This window comes from Xyrauchen texanus, chromosome 16 (assembly GCF_025860055.1).
Source record: "Xyrauchen texanus isolate HMW12.3.18 chromosome 16, RBS_HiC_50CHRs, whole genome shotgun sequence".
In the NCBI taxonomy this organism is placed as follows: Eukaryota; Metazoa; Chordata; class Actinopteri; order Cypriniformes; family Catostomidae; genus Xyrauchen; species Xyrauchen texanus.
Genome location: NC_068291.1, coordinates 26358571 through 26385764, shown reverse-complemented (window position 1 = coordinate 26385764; position 27194 = coordinate 26358571). Strand labels below are relative to the sequence as shown.

At 42.7% G+C, this 27194-nt stretch overlaps 1 protein-coding gene across 2 annotated transcripts in view; it reads right to left on the bottom strand.

Annotated features, from left to right (window-relative positions):
- Positions 1-27194, bottom strand: part of ccser2a (coiled-coil serine-rich protein 2a) — a 78642-nt gene that overhangs the window by 36036 nt on the left and 15412 nt on the right. For both annotated transcript variants that reach the window (XM_052145384.1, XM_052145383.1), the window contains exons 2-5: positions 22682-23824; positions 22254-22536; positions 20043-20251; positions 2015-2114 (exon numbers count right to left, since the gene is read on the bottom strand). In XM_052145384.1, coding sequence (XP_052001344.1) covers positions 2015-2114; positions 20043-20251; positions 22254-22536; positions 22682-23782 — 1693 coding nt within the window. In that variant the 5' untranslated portion in view covers positions 23783-23824. The remainder of the gene's footprint in view (positions 1-2014; positions 2115-20042; positions 20252-22253; positions 22537-22681; positions 23825-27194) is intronic.

Genomic DNA, 27194 nt, shown 5'->3' with positions numbered 1-27194 from the left:
CATACCACTTACAAATTACATGAACATTCCTGCATGCCAAAATACTGAAAGTAAACCAGACAAAACACAAAAACAAACAATAACCAGAAATATGCCCAAATAAACACATCTTAAAGGGGTAGTGCACCCAAAAATTTTATTCCATCCCTTTGCCATCAGTCACTCACCCTCATGTTGTTCCAATCCCACATGACTTTCTTAGGAGATCTAAGGAAATGTTAGGCAGAATTACAGCAATAAGTAATTCTGCCTAACAAGTGCAGGTGAATGGTGGCTGAGGTAGTCAGTCCATAACATTTTCCTCATAACATCTCTTTTTGTGTTTCAAGGTTGAAAGAAAGTCATACTGGCTTGGAATAACATAAGGGTGAGTAAACGATGACAGAACTTTTATTTATGGGTGAACTATCTCTTAAACACAAAACAACAGTTTTTGGGCCTAATTGGCACAGTCCTGTTAAGGAAGGGTTTGTGTTTTCATGGTCTTCTTGTAAACGGATTTACTCGAATGCCATCTTTAAAATGTATTGTATTAGGACTTCTTTGTTGGTACATGTAGATCTCAGGTACTGAATATAATTTCTCTCTGCCTTTAAGACTCTGGTAACTGCAGAACATATAACTACCCCATGCAAAACCTGTGACATCACTTTCACACTCAAGTACACCCTTAAGCCCAAAATATACTTCGGTTTTAATGCGAAGCTTAGCGTCTGTGTACAGTCGAACAAATAGCATACTTCATTTGACTGTGCGCGCATTCACAGATGGAGATTAGACACAAAGATGTCTTTAAACTTCTTCAGACGAGTTATACTGTACAAATGAAGCTCTCTTCTGACCTCCCCACACACATGTTCTTGATGTGCAGACAACCTGTTGTTGTTCTCCTGTTGTTTAGAGACAATAATTGTTAACGACTTAACTGTTCAGAGGAAGCACAGCTAAACAAATCATGCCACACACGTTCACTGCTCGAGCACTCTGCTGATAACTACATTTCCATTGTGTGTCCTGTATGCACCATACGCTTAGCATTTGCGTCCAACCGAAGTACACTTTGGGCATTAGAATGAAGAAAATATGAAATGACCTCAACACAAAGACCTTCACTTCCAAAATCAACCTTATTCTTCTTCTGAGAATCACTCAGATGATTCATACCACTTTCCTTCATTAAAAGGGATGCTTCATCCAAAATGAAAATTCTGTCATCATTTACCACCCTCATGCCATTCCACACCTTTATGAGTTCATTCCCATTCAATGAATGTGAATGGTGACTAAGGATGTCCTTAAAATCTCCTTTTGTGTTCCACAGAAGAAAGTCATATGGCTTTTGAACGACATGGTGGTGAGTAAATAATGATTTTTGTGTGAAATTACCTTTTATAAAGACTACCATTAGTTTAGTAGTGGTGTTTTCAACAGCAGCTAATTGTGTTGTTCTGTGTGTTAGCCAGCTGTGTTAGATCACTGTAACAATTTATATTCCACACAACAGAATAAGTCGAATATGCCATTGTGCACTATAAATCATCACAAATACAGTAGATTCATTATGTTTAATTACTTAAAAAATAAAGATGCACACTGAGCTGGAAACTCTGACACAGCCATTAAAATGAAAGTCATTCACATTCAAAGTAGTGTCCATCACCTGTACTTTGATTGTGATCAATCAGCATAATGATTAAATCGGCTCTCACTGTCTATGTAAACAGAAATCAAATGGAAAATTAGTTAGATTCCAGGTGATTAGATTACAGATTAATAAGAAGTGTATTGTAATTATAAAAGTAAGTAGTTGCTGGTAAATTCCTGTACTGCTTCTGAACAGAATAAGAGAGGCATTCATTTAGTTGTTATTTAAAAAGATCCACAAGTTTGAGAAAACAGTGGTGAGGATTCAGAAAGTCAATTTATTAAGACATTTACTGAAACAACAGAGAACAATTCTACTGAACATTCCATGAGCGTGAGTGAGTGTGTGTTTGTATTTATGCGCACTAACCACAGAGTAAGGCTCCGTCCTCTGGCAGATCCACATCAAGAATGAGGTCATCTTCTTCCAGGTCACATGACGTAGTGTTATCCAAGTTGTTCAGAATGTCCTGAGCATGAAAAATGACAAAACAAATAGTGAGAGATAAGTTGAGTGAGGCCACATTCAGTATTTTGTGGTAATTACCAGTAATGCACAGTTGTAATCACTCCAAGAATGTATGACTAAGAAATATCAGGCAGAAGTCAATGGCCAAGAATAGAAACAGTGGAAACTATGTGAACAGAGAAAAAAAAAATATTGTTTACAGTTTTTCAGGGAGATTTTTTCAAGACGAGGAGCTTGAATCAAAACGGTGACTTTTCTAACCAGTTGATTATTTGAAAATGCAAAAGCGCTGGGATATTGACACTGACTACCACCCCTGGAGTCGCGAGTTCGCCAAAGCACTTAAGCAACCAAATTGGCCCAGTTGCTAGTGAGGGTAGAGTCACATGGGGTAACATCCTCAGGGTCACTATAATGTGTGGTTCTCGCTCTCGGTGGGGAGCGTAGCAAGTTGTGCGTGCCATGGAGAATGGCTTGGGCCTCCACAGGCGCTACATCTCCATGGTAATGTGCTTAACAAGCCACGTAATAGGATGCATGGATTGACGTCTCAGACATGGAGGCAACTGAGATTCTTCCTGTGCCACCCATATTGAGGCAGGTCACTGCATCACCACGAGGACTTCAAGCGCATTGAGAATTACAAATTGGGGAGAAAATGTGAGAAAAAAAATACAAAAGCGTTCAAAGTGAAAATCAATACACCTTAAAGAAAAAACTCTATTTGTCCATGGACAGAAAATGAAAGAGGGAATCTCAAGATGTGTGGTATATGCACAGGAGGCAGTTATCAGCTGTTGGAGGGTTACTTAAATCATTTTAAAGCACTTCTAAACATCAAGTCTGGTTCAGAGAGTTCAAAACAAAAACAGGTCTTTGAAGAAAGACGTTCGCTACATTTCTATGTGCTAAATTACTGGTAACAAACACAATAAAACATGGCCTCATGGCATAGCCTCAATTTGCACCAAGCAAAGATATTACACTGATGTTAATGAGCTTCAACGTGTCTTTTAAGAACCATTTTGAATTGATTTTATGGTTTGAATTAATTTGAGACCAGGAGTGCTTAGCAAATTTAATTCAGGAGATTAAACACCACCTTGCTTGAAAATTCCAATTACCAAAATATACGAGTACATTATATAAAGACAGGTGTGAATAGAATTGTATTGAAAAGCTTAATTAGATGTCCACATATCTAATTTATTAAACAGATAGTTCGGGTCCTGGATGCTGATTTGTCAATAGCCATGCTTTATTAACGATAAGGCACAGCTATGACTTCTTCACAGAGTAACTATTTTTATCACTGTGCAGCACCCGTTGATCATTATTCCTGTTGGAAATGAACGTTCTGTCACTGTTCACGTAAGGGACTTTCTTTATCTTCTAACTGAAGGATGGCATTTAACGATTTTACTTAAATTTTTACAACATTATTTAAAAAATAATAGCAACCATAATATTTAATATTTTTTATTATGCAGTAACCATTATATAAAAGGCACTCGAGCCTGTGCAATATTGTGAATATAGGCACAGATGTTGGGGTTGCAGACATATTTCTCCAAAAAGCAAGTTATTTGTCTCAATGTGCACTTGCAAACTGTAGTCTGGCTTTTTATGGCGATTTTGGAACAGTGGCTCCTTGCTGAGCAGCCTTTCAGGTTACGTCGATATGCTTGTTTTACTGTGGATATAGATACTTGTCTTCCTGTTTCCTATAGCATCTTCACAAGGTCCTTTGCTGTTGTTCTGGGATTGATTTGCACTTTTTCGTACCAAACTACGTTCATCTCAAGGAGACAGAATACATCTCCATCCTGAGCTGTATGATGGCTGTGTGGTCCTATGGTGTTTATACTTGCATACTATTGTTTGTACAGATGAACATGGTACCTTAAGGCATTTTGAAATTGTTCCCAAGGATGAACCAGACTTGTCGAGGTCCACAATTGTTTTTCTGGGGTCTTGGCTGATTTCTATTGATTTTCCCAAAATGTCAATCAAATAGACACGGAGTTTGAAGGTAGGCCTTAAAATACATCCACAGGTACACCTCCAATTGACCACAATTAGCAGAATCTAATTGGCTAATTGCCTAAAGGCTTGACATCATTTTCTGGAATTTTACAAGCAGTTAACTTAGTGTTTGTAAACTTCTGACCCACTGGAATTGTGATATAGTCAATTAAAAGTGAAAAAATCTGTCTGTAAACAATGGTTAAAAATGACTTGTGTCATGCACAAAGTAGATGTCCTAAACGACTTGACAAAACTATAGTTTGCAAATCTGTGGAGTTGTTAAAAAATGAATTTGAATGACTTCAACCTAAGTTTATGTAAACTTCTGACTTGAACTGTATTTATAGCTACTTAAATAGAAACAGGCCTCTCTGTAGCACACACAACACACTATAATCTGCCTAACAAGTGTATAAAAAGTGTATTTAAAAGAAACCTTAGTTCATATTCTTTACCACACACACACACACACACACACACACACACACACACACACACAGTCTCCCAGGTCCCTCTCTCTCTCTGACTCTCTCCAGGTATAAAGGGGCTTAGTCACGGCAGGTTACTTCAGAGGAAATGACATTTCCCGATTCCGGACAGAATCTTAGACATGCAAGCTGAGCTCCATCAGCACTCTCCTTCTGCACAGAAAGAGCCAGATTACCGCAGCCCATACACATAGGACTAGAAGAATCAGCCGGTAAAATCGGATTAAAGGTCCCTTTAGAGCTGGACCAATACAGACAGAACCTCAGATAACATTTAAGAAAGGTCCTGTCAGACAGGCCCAGAATCCTGATCACATTTCACGCAATCGGAGTTGTGCGCTTGGGAATGTAACATCATATTTGGGGATATCAAAACGAATGTGTTTGAATTCCTGAATCATATTACATACAAGACAAAATTACTTTGATGCCTAAAGATATACTTAGCAACCAAGCCAAGTTTTCAATGGTGATTTAGATTAATATTTACTCAATCAAAATGAACCGGCTGGACGCTCCACGCGTTCGTGGAGGAGACTCTGCTGGCCTGCGGTTCACCGTTTACTGTGGGCGTCATCGAGGAGAACCCTGCCACTCCTCCCACAGTGGTAACTCTCCCTTCGCCCGTGGTTCGTCCCTTCACGCCTACCACGGCCAACGAGCCAGCGTTGCCAGCTTCGTCCGCCCGGCAGAGGAGGAGAAGAGGAAAGGCTTCTGCTCCCCAGTCTCCGCCTGCCACAGTCAGCGAGCCAGAGCCCACGCCTGCCCCGGTCTGCGAGCCAGAGCCCTCGTCAGCTACGGTCAGCGAGCCAGAGCCCTCGCCTGCCCCGGTCTGCGAGCCAGAGCCCTCGTCAGCTACGGTCAGCGAGCCAGAGCCCTCGCCTGCCCCGGTCTGCGAGCCAGAGCCCTCGTCAGCTACGGTCAGCGAGCCAGAGCCCTCGTCAGCTACGGTCAGCGAGCCAGAGCCCTCGTCAGCTACGGTCAGCGAGCCAGAGCCCTCGCCTGCCCCGGTCTGCGAGCCAGAGCCAGCGCATACCACAGTCACCCAGCCAGTGCCTGTCGCCTCAGAGGTCAGTGAGCCAGTACCTGTCGCCTCAGAGGTCAGTGAGCCAGCGCATATCACAGTCAGTGAGCCAGTGCCTGTCACCTCAGAGGTCAGTGAGCCAGTGCCTGTCACCTCAGAGGTCAGTGAGCCAGCGCATATCACAGTCAGTGAGCCAGTGCCTGTCACCTCAGAGGTCAGTGAGCCAGTGCCTGTCACCTCAGAGGTCAGTGAGCCAGTGCCTGTCGCCTTGGTCGTCCCTGAGCCAGCGCCTGTAGCCTCGACCGTCCCTGAGCCAGCGCCTGTAGCCTCGACCGTCCCTGAGCCAGCGCCTGTAGCCTCGACCGTTCCCGGGCTAATGCCAATAGCCTGGACTGACCAAAAGCCAGCGCCAATGGTCATGCCCGTCCTAGAGCCTGCGCCCCTCGAGCCTCCCGAGCTTCCCAGAGTTCCGCCTCCCGAGCTTCCCATAGCTCCGCCTCCCGAGCTTTCCAGAGCTCCACCTCCCGAGCTTCCTGAGCTTTCCAGAGCTCCGCCTCACGAGCTTTCCAGAGCTCCGCCTCACGAGCCTCCCAGGGCTCCGCCTCACGAGCCTCCCAGGGCTCCGCCTCACGAGCCTCCCAGGGCTCCGCTTCTCAAGTCTCCCGAGCCTCCCAGGGCTCCTCTCGAACCTCCCAGTGCTCCGCCTCTCAAGCCTCTCGAGCCTCCCAGGGCTCCACCCCTCAAGTCTCTCGAGCCTTCCAGGGCTCCACCTCTCAAGTCTGCCAGGGCTCCTCCTCCCGAGATTCCCAGGGCTCCGCCTCTCGAGCCTCCCTCTGCTCTGCCTCCTGAGCCTCCCACGGCTCTGCCCCCTGAGCCTCCCGAGCTTTCCATGGTTCCTCCTCCTGAGCCTCTGCCTCCTGAGCCTCCCAAGGCTCCACCCCCTGAGGCCTCTGAGCCTCCCTCAGCTCCGCCTCCAGAGCCTCCCTCAGCTGAGCCTCCCGAGCCTCCCTCAGCTGAGCCTCCCACGGCTCCGCCCCCTGAGGCCTCTGAGCCTCCAGAGCCTCCCTCAGCTCCGCCTCCAGAGCCTCCCTCAGCTGAGCCTCCCTCGGCTCCGCCTCCCGAGCCTCCTGCGGCTCTGCCTCCCGAGCCTCCTGCGGCTTCACCGCCAGAGCCTTCCAGGTCACCACCTTTGTGGCCTCCTCCCAGGCCTCCTGACCCTGTTCCCGTCCTGTGGCCTTCCCCCAGGCCTCCTGACCCGGTCCCTGTCCTGTGGCCTCCTCCCAGGCCTCCTGACCCAGTCCCTGTCCTGTGGCCTCCTCCCAGGCCTCCTGACCCTGTTCCCGTCCTGTGGCCTCCTCCCAGGCCTCCTGACCCTGTTCCCGTCCTGTGGCCTCCTCCCAGGCCCCCAGACCCAGTCCCTGTCCTGTGGCCTCCTCCCAGGCCCCCAGACCCAGTCCCTGTCCTGTGGCCTCCTGACCCAGTCCCTGTCCAGTGGCCTCCTCCCAGGTTCCCCAAACCTGTCCTTGCCCGGTGGCCAGCTCCCAGACCACCTGAACCTGTCCTTGCCCTTTGTGCCCCCTTGGACTTCCTGCCTGCCATCTGTGCCCCCTTGGACTTCCTGCCTGCCCTTTGTGCCCCCTTGGACTTCCTGCCTGCCATCTGTGCCCCCTTGGACTTCCTGTCTACCCTTTGTTGCCCCCTGGACTGCCTGTCTGCCCCTCGTTGCCCCCTGGACTGCCTGTCTGCCCGTTGTTGCCCCCTTGGTCTGTCTGCCCACCTCAAGCTCCCCCCCCAGTCATGGACATTTTTTGTTTTGTTTTATGTTACTGTGATCGTCTGGAATCCGATCCTTGAGGGGGGGCTATGTTAGGAATTCCTTGTCTTGTTTCTCTGTTGCCCTCTGTCTGCCATTTTTGTCACCTTTGCATTCCGTAGTTTTCACTTTTGTCCCTTGTGTAGCCCCTTAGTCTCTTTGTTAGCCTTCGTGTTCACTTGCCATTGTTAAAGAACTACACTTCCCAGAATCCACCTGCCATCATCACTGCCATTTTGTTTATTGTTCTCACCTGTGTCTTATTCAGTCATCACTCACTGTGTATTTAAGCCCTGCTTTTTGTTCACTCCTTGTCGTTCGTTGAATGTTGTTGTTAGCCTGGTATGTGTTTCCTGCCCGTGTTTTCTAGTTTTATGTTTTATTTCCCCATTGAGGGTTTTTCCTTTGTTCCCGTGTTTTGTGTTTTGCCTGTTTGTTTACTTAATAAAGTTGAACTGCGATTGGATCCGCATCTCCTCGTCTGCTTCGCTGCCTCCATTCGTAACAAGCATGCTAAAGACTCATTGGAAATATATGTTATCAACTATTGATGATAAAATGTCTCAAACTCAGCTTCCCCTTCTGTCGCTCTCTCCACGTTGTGTCAGAGAAGCGACACTAGGGGTCTCTCTTGAGCACCGAATATACCTCTGATCTATGAAAAAAGGCCAATGAGAAGTTGGCAGCTATGGTACCAAAGGTGAGGCAAATACTAGAGTTCATTCACAAATTTTCTTCGGAGCCGATGGTTGTGCAAGCTGTTCGCGTGATATCACACCAGTTCCAGTATTCCTCTGACGCTCTGCATGCTGTTGGATTGATGGCGCATTACAGCGGCGATTTCTCCTTCTTGCACGGCAGTGCAATTGCTCCTGGGCGCTTCGAGAGTGCAGAAACCCAAACTCTAAGAGAGTTGTTTAAAAGAGTGATTTTCTCTAAAAGAGCAATACACAGCGGCGTTGAACGTCTCTGTGTAGTTTCTCGATGCGGTTGATTTCTCCCCACCTCCAACGGTCATAAAAGCTGCCTGGCGTACCTGGGTTGAGAGAAAGCCGCTTCAGCCGCCCCCCGCGCCTCGCCTCTTTCCCACGGGATTGGGGCAGGCGCAGCGGGTGATGAAGGTGATTTGGGGACAAAGACGGGCCATGTTCGCCGGGTAAATCCCCACGAACCTCCCGCCTCCTCGGTACGCTTGCTGGCTTCAGTCCAAGCTCGGGATGAGCGATTTCTCTCCAATAGGTTATGTTCTCAGTGCAAGAACATAGCTGTGGCAGCATTGCGGTCGCGGCTTTCTTTTGTCATGAGCGAAAGCCACTTCAGCCGCCCGCCTCGCCTCTTTCCCACGGGATTGAGGCAGGCGCCGTGGGCGATGAAGATGATTTGGGGACAATGACGGGCCTGTTCGCCTTGGTTAATCCCCGCGAACCACCCGCCTCCCCAGCACGCTTGCTTGCTCCATCTGCTCGGGATGCATGCGACCCGCATCACGGCCGGCCTGCTGGTCCCTTGAGCTCCCGGAATTGGATGACGATAATCGCCGCTGCATCAGCGAGCGTTACAGCGATGTCTGATGTTGATGACTCGTCTGCGCCGCCACCTTCGGGTCTGCGCGCCCAGTCTGAGCCTGATGCACAGAGGTCCGATATGCTTCCCCGGGTACCGCGAGCGCGAGGTTGGACCGGAAAATCCCATCCAGGAGAATCATTTGTTGAATTAATTTCATTTGCCAAGTCCCCTTACGGGGGCTGCGGTACTCACATTCTCAATAATAGAGCTATTTCCTTTTTTGTCTTTGGGTCACCTGGCCCGCAAATGCCGTTCTCACAGCACTCTGCCGCCAGGCCTCAACAATCCCGGCATGCTGGACGCGGCCACAGTCCGCCTTCAGCCCCACGACTGTCCCCCGGCCGGCCGGTTCTGACGAGTCTAGAGGACGCCTGCAACCGGACCTCCTCCTCCAGTCACGAACCCGCCCACTGCCGGGCGCGGAGCAAGGTAAGTGCTTTGAGTTTGTTCTCAGCACCAAAGCCTCGGGACGCACCCTTGCCTCCCGACGCCAAACTACCTGCTTCGCCCCGCTGCGAGGCCCCCGCCGGGTACGTCCAAAATACTTGTTCCCTTGGTACCCCCAGCACGGAGTTTGGAGGCATGGCTTTCACTGCCCAACCAGTCACGCTGGCTGTACCGGACCATTCGACTCAGTTACGCAATTCAGTTTGCCAGGCCTTCGCGGGCGTCCTATCAAAGACGTGATAGGGCCTGTCCCCCCAACCGAAATGGAGAATGGTCTCTACAGCTCTTACTTCATTGTACCCAAGAAAGGTGGCGGCTTACAACCGACATTGGACTTGCGAGTTTTTCAACCGAGCACTGCTCAAACTCCCGTTCAAAATGCTCACGAAAAAGTGTATCTTAACATGCGTCCGGCACCTAGATTGGTTCGTAGCGGTAGACCTGAAGGATGCGTACTTCCACGTCTCAATTCTTCCGCAACACCAACCCTTCCTATGGCTCGCGTTCGATGGCCAGGCGTTTCAGTACAAAGTCCTCCCCTTCAGCATGTCTCTGTCCCCTCGTGTCTTCACGAAAGTCGCAGAGGCAGCCCTTGCCCCGCTCCGAGAAGCCGGCATCCGCATACTCAACTACCTCGACAACTGCCTCATACTGGCCCACTCCCGAGAGTTACTATGCGCTCACAGAGACCAGGTGCTCAAACACCTCAGCCACTTGGGGCTTCAGGTCAACCGAGAAAAGAACAAGCTCACTCCGGTTCAGAGCATTTTCTTTTCTCGCCATGGAGTTAGACTCAGTCTCAATGTCTGCACGTCTCACCAACGAGCGTGCACAGTCGGTGCTGAAATGCCTCGCAAAGTTCAAGCCAGGCACAACAGTCCCTCTAAAACTCTTCCAGAGGCTCCTGGGGCATATAGCATCCTCCGCCGCAGTCACACCGCTGGGGTTGATGCATATGAGACAGCTTCAGCACTGGCTTCAGACTCGAGTCCCGAGACGAGCATAGCGCCACGGCCCGCACCGTGTGATAATCACCCCCGCATGCCGCCAAACACTCAAACCCTGGACAGACCTCTGCTTTCTACGGGCAGGAGTGCCCCTGCAGCAGGTGTCCCGATGCGTCCTGGTCACTACCAACGCCTCCAAATCGGGTTGGGGCGCCGTTTGCAACGGGCACGCAGCTGCGGGCCTTTGGAGAGGGGCCCCGCTGCGCTGTCATATCAATTGCCTAGAGTTGTTGACTGTTTTCTTTGCCCTGCGACAGTTTCTCTTGTTAATTCGAGACAAACAAGTCCTAATCAGGTCAGACAGCACCACTGCGGTAGCGTACACAAATCGCCAAGGCGGCGTATGCTCCCGCCACATGTCACGACTCGCCCGTCGTCTCCTCCTTTGGAGCCAGCAGCGGCTCCTCAGAAAAATCCTGAATGAACTCTAGTATTTGCCTCGCCTTTGTACCCGTATGTCCGGGGGCGGGGTATGCAAATACTAGCTGCCAACTTCTCATTGGCCTTTTTTCATAGATCAGAGGTATATTCGGTGCTCAAGAGAGACCCCTATTGTCGCTTCTCCGACACAACGTCTCGTTCCCTCCATCGGGGAACGGAGATTACATTCGTAACCTAGACGTTTCTAATGACACATAAATTGAGCTTTTAGTCCACTCAGGCCGAGATATTCGATGAAACAATGGGGGTGGTGCATGAACTGACTATTAGCCTGAATGTCTATGGACAAGCACATCTGTGAAGGCTTAAATGCATTAAGAGTGCCACCTGCAGGTGATTTTTTTATAGTACTTGTTGCCATCTAGTGGAATAAAATTTCATTTCTTGGAGGGGTGTGGAGTTAACAGAACAAGAACGACATGCTTTAAGTTTTTTATTATTGTAATTATTATGAAAAAATAAGACACATTTTTGGCAGTACAGTAAATGGCGAGCGTTTTAAATTGGATTGGGAATAATTGTAGGTGGCAGCCCAAAAATGCCCTAGAGTTAAACAGGTTAAATTGTTTAAAATGTCATTAAGCTTTGATTCCTACATTTTTCAATATTCATATCTGAACATACTGTACATCAACTACTGATGCCATTTTACTTAATGAATGTAATTATAAAATGTTTCATAATTTTTCATGATTGATTAAATAACCTATACAGTTTAGATATCCTTTAGAGGTCTGCAACCCATCCTGGGCCTGATGGGTTTCAGGCCGGGTTCAGGTCAGTTTTTCAAGTAGGACATAGGGTTCGGGTCAGGAATTAATGAAAAAAATAAACAGGTCTACCAAACTATTATTCCAGACCTCTAATCTCCTTCCCCAGTACACAATGCCATCAACTGACCTTTGAGTCATAAACATAACACATTTACTCTGTTGAGATTTATGCACACATGTATTAGTATCATGCATTAAAAGCACCACAAGCAACATCAAAATGTCTGTACTTCATCACTGCTTGAGAGAAAACTGTTTTTTCATCACATAGTTTGTGTTCCTGTCATCTTGAATATGTGCATTAAATCAAATTTCATACTTGCGGTGCCACACACAGCTGAGCCAAACGCTCAAAGACAAAACACAACCTCTGAGAATGTGTGTGTGTATGCATGTGTGAAAAGGCTTTCAATACAATTAGGAATAGCAGGTCTCAAAAAGATTATGCTAAATAAGAGGGTCAATAAACCAGTTAGTCTAATAAATTATGCGCCGATAAGGGGGGTGAAATATTTATAAAATGTATCCAAATCCTGTTTACATTATTAGCAATCCCAGCAGATAATAAAGAGCAAACAATACCCCACAACTCTCTTCTAATTAATTCTAAAACAGAGTCAGATAAAATACATGATCCAGAATTACTTGCGGTCTTGAAAACAAAGGCTTATGCAGCTAGCTCATTTAGCCACTAATGAATTGGCCTGTAAATGCCTCCTGTAAGACAGACTAAATTTAGAACAAATAAATTCTTAAATGAGCCTAACAGGGGATGCGCTTTGAAGTCTTAAGTCAACCAAGGGATTAAACACATAAACAAACATGCAAGTACTGTACATGATAGAAGGAGAGAAAGAGATAGAAGAGTTGAGAAGGACAGAAATATGGAGATGCTGAAAATGTTTCTTATGTCTATTGAATCTATACTGCCCCCTAGTGGCCTAAAGTATAGTATGTAGTTGTAATATTTCAACACTGCCACATTTCTCTTGCAGCATGTTTTCACAATTTGTCATGAGAACATCTTACAGTGTATATACTATGCAGAGTTTAACATAATAATCATCATATCTATTATTAATAATAGCTAGCCATCATGACAAAATCCAATTGAGATTTTCCCAATGTGTTTGTGAAAACAAAAGTAATTTTTACACAGAATCCTCTAGGGCAGGACAGCTTATCACACCCTCTGGACTTGTTTAGTAATGTTTGTACCAACTCTACTCTTAATCTCGGTCTCTTTCCAGCAACTGTTTCCGTGTCTCACCCTCTCTGTCCTAGTTTCAGTATTTTATTGGAAAGTTAAATAACAAAACTTTTCAATTGTGCTCTCATCTCTCTTTCTTTTAATGTTTTTCATTTCAAGCTGCAGACAAAGTTTGACGTTATATCACCCACTGAGTTTAAGATCAGATCAGATCCAAATAAAGCCCATGCTCTATTTAAACCTCAGTTAGATCACAGGAGTAAAACTAAAGACACAGCTGAGGGATCTAGAGGAGGTCCCCTGCTGTTAATCTTTCAACTACTGGGCATGTGTGAGGCAAACCACTGATTTAACAGGATAACTCTGGGTTTAGCGAACACTAGACATGTCTTAAAACATTGATATATTGATTATTGATCAGTATGTTGATTTATCTATATATTTTTAGAGTCGTCGATGTACACTGGTTGACAAATGTTTGGAATAATGTACAAATTTTGCTCTTTCAGAGGAAATTGGTATTTAATTCACCAAAGTGGTATTCAACTGATCACAAAGACTTGTTAGGACATTACTGATGTAATTTTTTTTTATTTTGATCAAATCTAGACAGGCCCCATTTCACTCCAATGCCTTATCCTTCAGTAATCATGCTAAATTGCTAATTTGGTACTAGAAAATCACTTGCCATTATATCAAACAGTTGAAAGCTATTTGGTTCATTTGGTGTTTGTTTTTGAGTTGCCACAGTATGCAACAGACTGGCATGTCTTTAGGTCAATATTAGGTCAAAAATGGCAAAAAAGAAACACCTTTCTCTAGAAACTCATCAGTCAATCATTGTTTTGAGGAATAAAGGTTATACCAGAGTTTCCGCTAGAAAAAAATGGTGCCGGTCACTTGAGGTTTCGTTTTACGGACATTTTGATGATATGCCGGTCAAATATATCGCCTCTTAATTAGTCAAGTTGAGGAAAACTGGAGGCAGTCTATGTAACTTAAAAAATGACATAATCAGGCCGTATAGAATGCAACATATTATTATTAGCTTAACTTTCAAATAGACGAAAAAAAAAAAACATGAACGTCCGATTGGCGTCAATCAACGCCAATTGTTTTTTACTGTGGTTTCACACACATTCACTTTTTGAAACATTGAGGCACGGATGTACCTAATACAAATAAATAAAACATCTCCAGTTAACTAGCAGATCATTCATTTAGTCCGTTATTAAATAAGAGATCTAGCGCTAAAATATGTTGTTTTTGACATCAAGCTGAGCGCTCGTGTCCGCTGCTATCAGTTGCATGGACGACGCGCTGCGCGAGTTGCGCAATCTTCACTAGGACGAGCGTTTCAATCTATCGCCGTTGCGGAGACTCTCTATTAATTCCGGTGAAATCACAAAATAAAATGCACACAAACGTGTCCCTGCTTGATATAGACTGTAACCATGCACTGATGAACATAGGCTATTCAGTTTTGATGATAGAGAAAAAAACTGCACGAATGCGCGGATTACAAGCACTGATCTATCTATAATGAGATGTTCCTGATTCACCATCGTCTGGCCAATGAAAAAAGCTTTTAAAGCTAGTCTGCCTGGGCCTGGCCATATTTGAAACGTCTCACTCAATCGCTCGTTGTTTAGGTCTATATTGCAGCCGTTTTAGGCGTGCGCTTTATTTGAAATGCAGCATGCGATGTTGTTTCATAACTTTCAAACGATAGAGCCTGTTCCTTTATAACATAGCAAGAGATCGGTGTATTTTTGCTTTATACATTTTAGGCTTATTCTCAAATTCAGATTGTGTTAGGGGGACGGGATTATTAGGCAATTTTAATCGGACAATTTGACCAGAGAGATTTAATTTTGTCGGACATTTAATTTTTTTACCGGCCAATGTCCGGTAATTACCGGACAACGGAAACCCTGGGCTACACAATGCTTGAAATTGCCCAAAAAACATACAAAGTTGTACACTACAGCCTTCAAAGACAAAGGGCAACTGGCTCTAACAAGGACAGAAACAGATGTGGAAGGCTAGATGTACAACTAAACAAGAGGATAAGTACATCAGTCTCTAGTTTGAGAAATAGACGCCTCACATGTCCTCAGCTGACAGCTTCATTGAATTCTACCCGCTCAACACCAGTTTCATGTTCAACAGCAAAGAGACGACTCAGGGGTGCAGGCCTTATGGGAAAAATTTAAAAGAAAAAGCCACTTTTGAAAGAGAAAAACAAAAAGAAAAAGGTTAGCGTGAGCAAAGAAACAGGCATTGAAAAACAGATAACTGGAAAAGTATGTTATGGTAAGTAAGTATCTTAACCCCAATGAGCTTTTGTGGGATCAGCTAGACTGCAAGGTGCGTGAGAAGTGCCAGACAAGACAGCCACATCTATTTTCAAGTGCTACAGGTCGCGTGTCACCAGAGTATCTGGACAGCTAGAATGCCAAGGATCTGCAAAGCTGTCATTGCTGCACGTGGAGGATTTTTGATGAGAACTCTTTGAAGTAGCTTAAGATGATCTGACTTTATTGTAATAGTAATTTTTATTTACGTCCTGACTATACATTGTGATCAGTTGAATGCTACTTTGGTGAATAAAAGTACCAAATTCTTCTGTACATTATTCCAAACTTCTGGTCACCAATGCATTAACATTAACTTACATTTATATTAAAAGAGTAATTTGCAAGCTTTCCAATTCTCTCAGTTGGGCTTCTGCATAATGTCTGGCATAATAGCGTTGGGAGACCTCAACGGGGTGATATAACATTTACAAAAGAAGGTCGCAAGGTACAGGTCTCACGACATAGGATGGATATTTTAGAGCTCCTTACACAGGACACATACATCAAGAATGAAAGTGACATTGATGAGTTTGCAGGTTAGTGTATGAAACTGAATTAACTGCACAAACAATTAGAAATTATGTATTATCTCTGTATTTATGTTTAAGGAGGTTTCATTAAAGCAGTCAAACCACAGAAAGACATACTTGTAACTGAATATACATTGTGTAGGCTATATAAAATATACAATATATAATCCACTGATGGCTAGAGTAAATAATGTTTGCCATCTGATAATGATCTGGGTCAAATTTTATGGAAAACTATGCAAGTTACACTCCATGGCACTACAGATTTTAAAGCAGCCTTGAGAGACGGTGAGACAACCTAATGTACCAATAGAAAATTATTATTTTGAATTTTTAAATGTGCCATGTCGTCTGCTAGACATGTCCAGTGTGCAATCCCCTTTAATTTACCCTGCCATTCACACGTTACCAAAGTATGTTTGAAAAAACAAAGACTATTGCGCAACAGGGTCAGGTAGCCCTATTTATATCTGAAAAAATCCAGAATTTCTGTATATCAATAATCATCTGGAAATGTTTCTAATTATCGATGGGTGAAAAAGGCAACAATCTCAAACCTAGTGAAGACACTTCCATGAAGGTCTGCTTTTGATAAGTTTCTCTACACAATTTTAGTAAATACGTTAAGAATTAAGTCCTTTTGGAAATAAAAAAATATGTACTTTTTTCTTAGGTCAAAGTTAGAAAATAAGAAAATAGTAGTTAATTGAGAAGAATTTTTATTTTTAAAGGAATGTACAATACAAGTTTCATCAAAACTATTTGTGGCATAATATTGATTACCATAACATCACTTGTTTTCTTAAGTCACAGTGAGGCACTTACAATGGAAGTGATTGGGGTCAATTTTTGGAGAGGTTAAAGGAGGAAATGTGAAGCTTATTTACGGTCATTTTAGGGTTTGTTGACATTAAATTGTCATGGCAACAAAGATGTAAAATTGGCTATAACTTTAAACAGAAAATGTTAGCAAGCGATTTTTTCACAATAAAATATAGTTTATATCTTGTGGCTATAATTTTTAAACAGTGTGTATTTTAATGTTTAAAGATTGGCCCATTCACATACATTGTATGTGCCTAACTGGAACCCAAATGTTTGGATAGAAAAGTAGGGGCAAGTCAAAATAAATTTTTGTGGTAATCAATATTATGCCATAAATGCTGTCGATTGAGCTAACTAGTAATGAACCCAGAATATTCCATTAAGAATGTTTAGTAAATCCGCTCCCTGATCCCTAGAAAGGTCTCAGGTGCCTTCAATGCAAGACTGTGGGATTTTTTTTCCACCCGTTTTATTATTAAGCAAAAAAAGTAAATCTAAAAATAGAAAAGTAATAGCACACTTCTATAAAAAAAATGCCATCAGTCTTTTCCATAGCATAAACAGTGTTGATCAAACCCCTAACACCCCAGTGGAATGTGGTAGGTTGGAGGGCGGGGCCGGGTCGTGATTCTACACACCCGGTCCCTTATCAGGCTAATCAAGCCTTCGAGAGGGATAAAGGCCGACTGCGGAGGATTGTGCGGGAGAGAGAGATAGTTTACGGACATGTCCGTCGTGTGTGTTTGTATATTTGTTTAAGTTTATTATTAAAGTTTTATTTGTATTGACAAGCCGGTTCTTGCCTCCTCCTTTCCATCAAACTACGTTAAAGTGAGCAATAATAAGAGATGACTTAGCAAAAAACACACGCAGGATGTTCAATATCTTGCAGAACACTACCAGATGTCCACCAGATGTCAGCCCTAGCCAAATTCAACCTGAAGCACATCCCACTGAACCCCTTTGTAAAAGCCAAGCACCCACACAAGAATGATAACAATGATTCAGCCACCTTTAAATTAATTTACACTTATCCTGTTTACATAATTTAAAGTCTAAAGTCAGAGTCGTCAGCAGGTCTGTATCTGTGTATCCGCTACAAGAGAAGGCTGGAACTCAAATCTAGCTACCGTTTCAAATCCTGCCTTACAATCTCACTCTACATTCCACAGAACCAATCAGACTTAACAAAAGAAATGAGAAAATTGGTAACAATGTCTCAGCTGGCTTCACTGGGATCAAAAGGTGGAATGTTAAGTGGCACGGTTCCGCATTCCCATCCCATCAGGTGCCTCAGAAGCAGCTGAGATAGAACAGGACCTCCGTTACGAAAGACTGAGCATGGAGTCAGAATCCTGCAGAGTCACGAGTCAGAGCCACAAAGGCTAATCTCTAATTAACAAGGAGATAATTAGCAGGATCAGAGATGAGAGGTCTCACACACACAGTACTGGACATAGAACGCTAGTTGTCAAAAGCAATGGTAGCAAAATGCCATTCTCAAGGGACAAACTCTCAAACTGATGCGGTCAGCTTCCTTTTACCCCTATATGGGCTGCCTTGAGAACGCAGGGTTTCCAATCTTTTCAAGGCACAATTTTCCAGGAAATGTTATGTGCCCAACAGGTGTAATATTTAAGCGAAAACACATAACATGTATATTGTCTGAAATCTGTATTTGACAGTTTAAATTTTATAATCAAAATGGTGTTTCATCTAATTAATTCATCTAAACTTTCATCAAAAGAAAATAGAATTATATTATTAAAATTGTTCAAACATAATGCAGCTCACAGTCCAGATGCATTCTAAACTTTCCAAACAGCTTCAGGTGATGTAGATCGTAGAAGTATGAGGGAATTATAATGCAAAAATACAAAGTAAATACAGAAGCACTCTCGTTGTCGAACAAGTAGAGTTGGAGCTGCCGCTCCGCCCTGCTGAAGCAAAACTTGCATGTTGAGCGTCTAATAATCTTTCTAATAATCGTTAGATTATTCGATTATCAAATTAATCGTTAGTTGCAGGTCTAATGTTAGGTGTGTTCGACTTCATGCAGCACTGCGCAGACCGATCGGTACCTGACCTAAAGGATTGCACGTCGGATAATAATTTTGTCCGACTTGAAACGGTGCCACCGGCGCTTCATCGTGACGTATACCATCAAAGTACCGCGAGAGTGATTCGAGAGCAGCCGCCTGCTGCAGTTCCTCCAGAGCAGCTGCACAAGCTCTGACTGACAACACAGCTTATTCACGACTTGCCAGACACACAACCTGACAAGGGTTACACATGTTTCATGGGCTGCGTTCGCAATGGCATGTCTATGGCAGACATAAGAGTAGTTTATCCCATAACCAAGGTGTCACATTCTGCCCCGTGTTTTCTGTTTCACTCAGCACGTCACATTCCATGTCACGTTCCTTGTGGTCCGGTCCGTGTTTTCACCAGCCATTGTCTAGAAAACTACACTTCCCAACTCTCCTTGCCCTCACCACCTGCCAGCACTCACTCATTGTTTTCACCTGCGTATCGTTTAGTTCCATTACCTCTGTGTATATAACCCTGTTTATTTCTCCATTCCCCTGTCGGTCTTCAATGTTTGTGGATGCTTGTTTCCGTGCTCTCCGTCATTGTTTCTCCTACCCGTTAAACCCTTCTAATGTCTTTTGTGTTGTTTTTGTAGTTTTGCTTTATTTTTCCCCATCGCGGGTATTTCTTTTGTTCTTGTAGTGTTTGTTTCCTTTTGTTTTATTTCAAATAAAGAACCGCTGCACCTAGATCCTCGCTCCTTGTCTGCCTTCACCTACATTCGTGACACAAGGTCTTTGTTATATATTATATTATGTTTATTATAGTAATATCAAGATTATTCATAAAAAAACTATTCAAAATTATTAAAAATACAGACTCTTTTGATATTAAAATAATAAAGGCATTTATTGAATTTTCTTCTTATACACAGAGCAGGCACTGTATCAAGCAGCACAAATCCCTTTCAATTAACAAAGTTTCTAATTATTCTGCGTAAAATTCAAGCATCTGTCAATCTGAATTCCACTCTTTCTGAAAACATTGTGTGATCTTCAGTGATGGTTGACAACCATCCCAGTCGTTACTTTGTTTTTGTACATGTAACAAAACATCATAGCAATACAGTCAAACAGTTTCATTATACAGGACATTTAAGGATTTTCTAATTTTCCATGACTGGAAAACTGCACTGCAAAATTCCCGGGACACTTGGGAACATTGCCGCAGAAAGACTGACTGGCAGAAAGTGCTTCGAAGTCATCTGATTGGCTAAATAAAGATCTTGCCATGCTACTTTTACTCAGTAGGAGATCAATAACAATAAATCTTGACCTGGAAAATCATTGTTGTAGGGCATGTGTTTGTGTGGGTGTGTGTACTCACTATGCTGTTGAGGTCTGACTCGTAGCTGCTGCAGCAGTGTAAGTGTGTGTTGTGCCCAAGTGGTTCCATACCCTCCTCATCCCACATGTATGTTCCTCCCGAGCTGTTAGAGGGGGAGAGCTCCAGCAAGGAGGCTGCATGACGATCCACATCTGGGGACATAAGAGGCGGCACACGGGGCAGTCCACACTTCGAATCTGCCTTACCACCTGCGAACAGAGGTGCAAGGATCAAACACTCAGTGAGAGGTGTGGAGATCAGACAAACATTAACAACTGTATTCTATTGAGTTAACAACGGTATGCCATTTTTGTATCTTCTTCTATAGTATAAACACTGTATGATTTTCACAAACAGAAAAAAAAGTGTACTTTTTGTCTCATAAATAAAGAATGGTAGACATAACAATATATAAGAAACGGGCGACATAGCAAAAAATTATCTCTCTGAATCATTCATTCTTTTTACGATATTCAATATATATAAAAAGTCATTTCAGTGACAGGAAGCACCATATTAACCATCAACAGACATTGTTGCCAAGTAAATTAAAAATGATTATTGCAAGTTTAATGTAGTTAAAGCTATACACTGCCTGGCCAAAAATGTTGCATATTTTAGCATTTCATTGGACCACCTTTAACTTTGATTACGGCGCACCTTCATAGTGACATTGTTTCTACAACCTTATGCAACGTCACAACATTTAGGTCATCCAGAATTTTTGGCCAGTTGCTTTGGAATAGGGTAAATCTGGACTCATCAGACCATATGACCTTTTTCCACTGCTCCACATTCCAATCTTTATGATCCTTAGCAAAATGAAGTAGTTTTTTCCGATTAACCTCACTAACAAGTGGCTTTCTTGTGGCCACACAGCTGTTTAGTCCCAATCCTGTAAGTTCTCGTCACATTGCGCATGTGGAAACATACTTTCACTATTTAACATAGCCATGAGTTCTACAGGCGATTTTTACTGTGACTTCACCAAGAGCTTAAGTGATCTCCGATCATAATCATTCAAGATTTTTATCTGACCACATTTCGTCCATGAAGCTGACGGTTCACCATCCTTCCAGGTTTTAATAAGGCGTTGGAGAGTTCTTTATCCAATTCCAGTGATTTCAGCAATCTCATTAGTTGTTTTCTTTGCTTGATGCAGGCCAGTAATTTACTAAAACACAGTAACATCTTTTTCACGACCACATGACACGTCTTCCGACATGGTTGTTTAAGAAATGAGAAGCTACACACTGCTTCAGTTAGGGTTAAAATAATTGGTGTCAGCTGAAATATATGAATCACTGCAATAATGATCCAATCATTGGCTCTTAAGTATCTGCTTATTTAAATCCATCGGCACCTTTTTTTGGCCAGGTAGTGTAGTTCAAAAGTTTTCCACATTGACCATGTTTATATGTACACTATTTAAGAAAACAGTTTTTTCAGGGTTTTTGCAGAAAGCTGCATTCTGAAATGCCATGTAAATGAGAATGCAGATTTTCTTTACCTCATTTAAGGGATAAAGAGAAAGCGGTTTAACACATCCAGGTTCTTTCCAGCGAACGCGGCTAATGTGGTCATGAAAACATATAAGTGGCGTTCTGTTGGGTGTTTGAAGAATGCGCATTTGCGGGAACAGCCCGGATATCAAATGTCATAGGATGGAGCCCAACAACAAGTTAATACAGCGGAAAGAATTAAACATTTCTGGGAGTAGAATGGATAAAAGCACATACACTATAAACTACACCCATTTATACACACCAATGTAAAATATAGTCGGTCCCTCACATTCGAGTATATGCATTTGCACATTGAGGGAATCCCGGGGTTTTACGTAAGAGGAAAACTATTGAAGCGCAATTGCCTTTCAGGTCACGATGCAAATTCAAAGGACACAAAAACAGCAACAACTAAATAAAGTTGGAAATAAAGAGAAGCAACTATGAATAAAATAGCGAAGTTTAACAACTCTAATGGCATTTTTGCTTGAATCAAAAGTTTAAATCAGAGATTCTATTAAAACATCTTTTACAGTCAAAGTATAAATCGCAAAACTAGTCTAACGAGACATCTTTATGAAACTTAATGGTCCAATAAATTGCCCATTGAAATCATATCTTTAATTATGATTTTGCTTAGTTTTATATCAAAAATGTTATATATTGCCCAGTTCTAACCTAGTCATAATATACTGTATAGCTATACCTGCCAGACCAATCCCAGCCCAATCCATGGTCTCACTTAAGAAGCTCTGAAGGCGTGTCTGTGTGGACATGGCCCTGGGATTTTTATTATGTGCAATGACATGCTGTGATTGGTCTCCTAGGTGTTCTAAGTCATCAAGGAACTCCTCACTGGTGTCATTCCTCTCCAGGGAAGATGCAGAGGAGAGAGACATGTCCTCCGGTCTCTCTGTAGTGTAACGGAGGTTCCCATCCAGCCACTGTTCTGTAAAATGCCCCTCTTGTAAAACTATGGGAGCTGATGCCTTTAAAAAAAAATAAAAAATAAAAAATAAAAAAGATTGAATTGTAATTTGAACATGTTTAACACTTTATATTTTGTATAGGCACCAAAAGAATAGCACTAAACTGTACTAAAACAGTATTGTTTACACAATGTCAGACACTTACGCTCTTCGTGGCACAGTGGGGCAGCTCTGGAGTGAGAGGTGGGGTTATAACTTCACTCTCTGGAGAAGTCCTCCCAACCACTAAAGGGAACTGTGGTTTGGCAGCAACTGGTCGATTTTGCCTATAAGCAAGTATCGAGGGCTTTGTCAACACAGAATTATGTAGAAGAGGCCGTTTTATGCTATTAGGCGGTGTTAGGCCCTCTGAGGGAGGACTTGCAGCAGGGAGTCGGTCTGACAGCCCCTTTCCAAATCCCAATCCCCCCAACCCAAGCACAAGGCATCCAAAGCTCTGGGGCGATTTGAGTCCAAGTGTTCGTGGTGGGCGTAGCTGTGTATTAGCTAGCGGTTTTGCTAGTTCCACAGCCTTGTTGAAAGAGAAGGACCGCATCATGGGTGTGTTAGTTGGCGAGGGCAGTTGTTTGAAATGGGTGAAGCTCTGAGAACGCACCATAGGGTCCAATGCAAGGGGTTGTCGTAAGAGGCTGTCGCTTGACTGAGACAGGCTGTCTTTGGAGCTGCTTCGAGTAGAGCCAGTGTTTGCTCTCGGTTGCTGGAGCACTAAAGAGACTGTCCGTCCAGTTGATGACCCCACAACTGGCGTCCCATTTTGAGTTGGCTTAGACTGGCTTTTTTGGGATGTGTCCTGGCTGTTGGCGGGTGTCGTGATCGGAGAGTTTTTCAGATTTGCTTTGGGACTCGAGGTGGACTTTGGGGATTTGGGCATGGGATTAGGGCTTCCAGTGCATAAAGAGGAGGCATCCCTCCGCACTTTGGTTGAGGGAGTACAAGGGCTTTTTAACTCCCTATTCCCTGGAGAACGAGAGGAGCGAACTGCCTTCTTTTCTTCTGGAGGAGTGCCCTCATCTGGGCTTGAAGGGTCCTTTGGCCCACAATTCTCCTTTTTCCATTTCATGGAAAAGGAGGAGGCTCTGACCACTCCATTTGGCTTTGCAGGGGAAGGAATACCCTTGCCCTCTTGTGTGGGCACAGTCTGAGTTGTACCATTGGGAAGGGAGGAAGAGATTCCATTGGCAGGACGGGAACCAAATTTGGGCAGTCTGGACACCATGGAGGGCTTATTGAGGACCTTCTGTTCCATCAGAAAACAGTAGAGTCATGGATAAACCCAAGAAAGAGAGATCTAGTGAGAGAGAGACACAAAGAAAGAGGAAAAACTGATTGTTAGTGATGATTGGTAATCAACCAGATTAAATATACAATTCAAATCAAAATACATTTTGACACTGTCAACAAAACCATTCACTTACAAATGTAATTTACTTTTCACTAAATGTGGTGGGGTGAGCAAGAGACAGTCACAGCGTGGCATCAAGCCTCGGAGAATAATTTTTGGGAAACAATAATAAACATAAAATGTCCAAAAATAGAGCAAATAGTGTCCTGGGGGATTGTGTCCAAAATAAAAGGGGATCTGGCATCCTTGCTGTGAAACTGGGTGAAGGTCAGGGGTGTGTCCATGGAGTGTCCATCGCTGGTGGCCTGTCTTCTCATGGCTGCGGTAGGTGAGAGAGGAAAGTGGCCCGGCCTCCATCCCATCGACCGCAGCACGTGCGGTCCTCCCCAGTAACACATCTAACTCACATGGCGGTGCGAGGAGCGATGCATCTATCTCGGCTGAAAACTCCCCGCTCTCGGCCGAAAACTCGGCCTGCCAGTGTATGCACACATGGAAAATACAAGCCGGGTCCCGAGAAGAGCAACACTTAAGTATTTTTATGGCATCGTTGATGAGGCTCCATCCAATTCAGGTGAGCCTCATCAAACGCCGCCCCAACGAGGCTTTTAATTATGCACCTCTTCTCCTGCACAAATCCTGTCGTGAATCTGTCTGAAGGGGATTCCGCCAGATTAACAAATGTTTCTATTCAAATTTTTCTGCCTGAAAAATGTGTCTAGTAAGCAAATCAGAATGAAAAAAAAAATAATAATTGTAAAAATTCCTGGAAAACTGTAAACATTTTTTATTGTAGAAACAGAGAATGCTTGAAATAGTACACATGAAACAATAAACATATAACAAAATATACATGTATATGCAAGTAATTGTAAGACATCATATTTATTGATGGATTAATAATTCAGAATAATTATATAACACAAATGAATCGGAATTGAATCGAATTGGGAAATTTGTGTCAATAACCAACCCTATGTCTAAGGTAAGTAAAGTGTACCAGAAACAATATATTCTGTTGTACTGTGTGAGTGGGTACTTTATGTAAGAGAGTGAGAGAGAGCAACATAATGGGCTCTATTCAGAACAGGAAGTTGATTTAATCCGGCATTTGAGACATTTATTCATTTTCTTTCTTCGTTTTTTGTCCTGTAGTATAACCCCTGTTTTACAGAAAAACAAACCCACACAACACTATTTTACAACTCAAAAACAAAGCTTTCAGAATTTACATTAATACCACATCCAGTTTTATGAAACAACAGACATACAAGAGGCAAGGCTAAACCTAGAGAATGACAACTATTAAGCAGATTTTCCTGAAATGTGTAAACAGAAAAATCCTTGTTTTTTATATTTTTTTTTAGCCATCATTAAATTATCTACTTGGAAAGTGGCTTGAAACATGACAGCACAGCTAAATTAGGGATGTGTTTAAAAGGATAAGAAATTAACCTCATTAACTTTAAGGCTGAGGACTGCATGTGCCATATCAGAATGTGATTATATGGCAGAAAGCACACAGAATGTTAAAAAGTAATTCCTATTTGGAAATTTAAAATGTACGCATTTATGTTCTTTAAAGACTTGCTAGGAAGCATGCATGTCATGAAAGTGGCATTGACCAGGACAGGTAGCAGAGATCTAAGAAAGGAGAGTTTTTGTCCCTCTGTGCATCTTGTGTGCAACTTGCATTCTCTCACTCTCCTCTATTGATTTGTTTTTCTGTGAATGACGTCATGGGTGAAAAAATTTAAAGGAAACCAAAAATAAATTATAAATGCAAGAGACAGAAAGGCTTGGGGCAAAAATCAAAATCGTGGCCAGATGAATGGCACCTCAGTGTTGCCCCACTTAATTATGTCCTAATCCACTTTTATAGTTTTATAGTTTTGTTTTAGTAGTTCATTCTTTTTCATAAGTCTTTTTCTAAAGGACATGGTAATATGTGTAAAGATAGTGTCATCAGTAAACAGTACTGCACCATTTTAAACCTGTACCAGCTAGAGGTGGGAATCAGCAGGGACCTGGCGATATGATATTATAACAATGTCTGGATCAGAATGACATTATATTTTGATTCTTAATGCTTAATATATTGTGATTAAAAATGTATATATTGCAATCTTTTACTTGCTTGTTTCTCATTAAAGAAATTGGACACGGTAGGTTAGGTTGACTTTGCTTTAGCAGATATCGGTCTGTGCTTACTGAAATGTGAATAGAACTGATACTTTGAAATATAGGTTTTTTTTCCCTCTACCTGCCTCTGTTTAACGGTTTAAGAAAATATCTCAGACAGCAACACACAAATGGAGTGTACGTGAAAGAAAGGGGAGGAAAAGAGGGGGAAAGAGGGACGAATCCGCAACCTTTATTCACACACTGACCCACATTCAGTGATGGGAGATTATACCAGCAGTCACATGAAACGAATGGCTGGATGGAGGAGGAGAAATAAAGAGAGACTCTGTCAGGCTTTATAATCCTCTTCATTCTGCCAAATCAGGTCAGCCACAACACACCCTACCAAAGCCTCTTTACCAAACAACACAGCTAGTGAGGCTGTTTCACACATCACCATCACAATTTCAATGGTGAAAAACATACACCTCTATTTTTCAATAAATGTATAGGGCCAAATACAGTGGCCCCATTTTTTTTTTTTTTTTTTTATGTTTAAGCCAAACTTACAAATTTAGAATTTCATAATATTTAAATGCAATTAGACAAAATGACAAACCATGTGGAAAAAAAAATATACGTTTGTTAGATTTAAATGATAAAACAATAAATACATAGTTTAGAATTAACACTTTCTGGTTGTTTAACTTTGGTGGAACATGCTCATAGTTAACCACACCTGTTACTCTGCTAGGACACCTGTGTGAACTTGAGGGAACCTTCATACATCCACTAAAAATGACCATGGGCCTACTTGGTTAAAAGCCATATTAGTTATAAAAATAAAAAGGTCTAACATCATTTGTTTGCCGATAACGCTTGATTTGAAATGTATTCACTACAGATTACAAAATACATGCTGTAAAAGGTAATTTGTAACATATTTCATTAGATTACTCAGTAATGTATTCTAAATACTTTGGATTACTACTTCAGCACTGGTAGATTTTTTTCACTTGTTCTGAATATAAAAACTCTGCCAGTACAGTAAGACAAAATACATTCTCTGATAAACCTAAATATCTTATGCGGTGTTGTTTCTAAAACAAATAAATCAAATGTATCTTGTTTTAAAGATTCTTTTTATATTTTTACAGGAAAATAATAAAACTATTATAATCAAGAATACGAT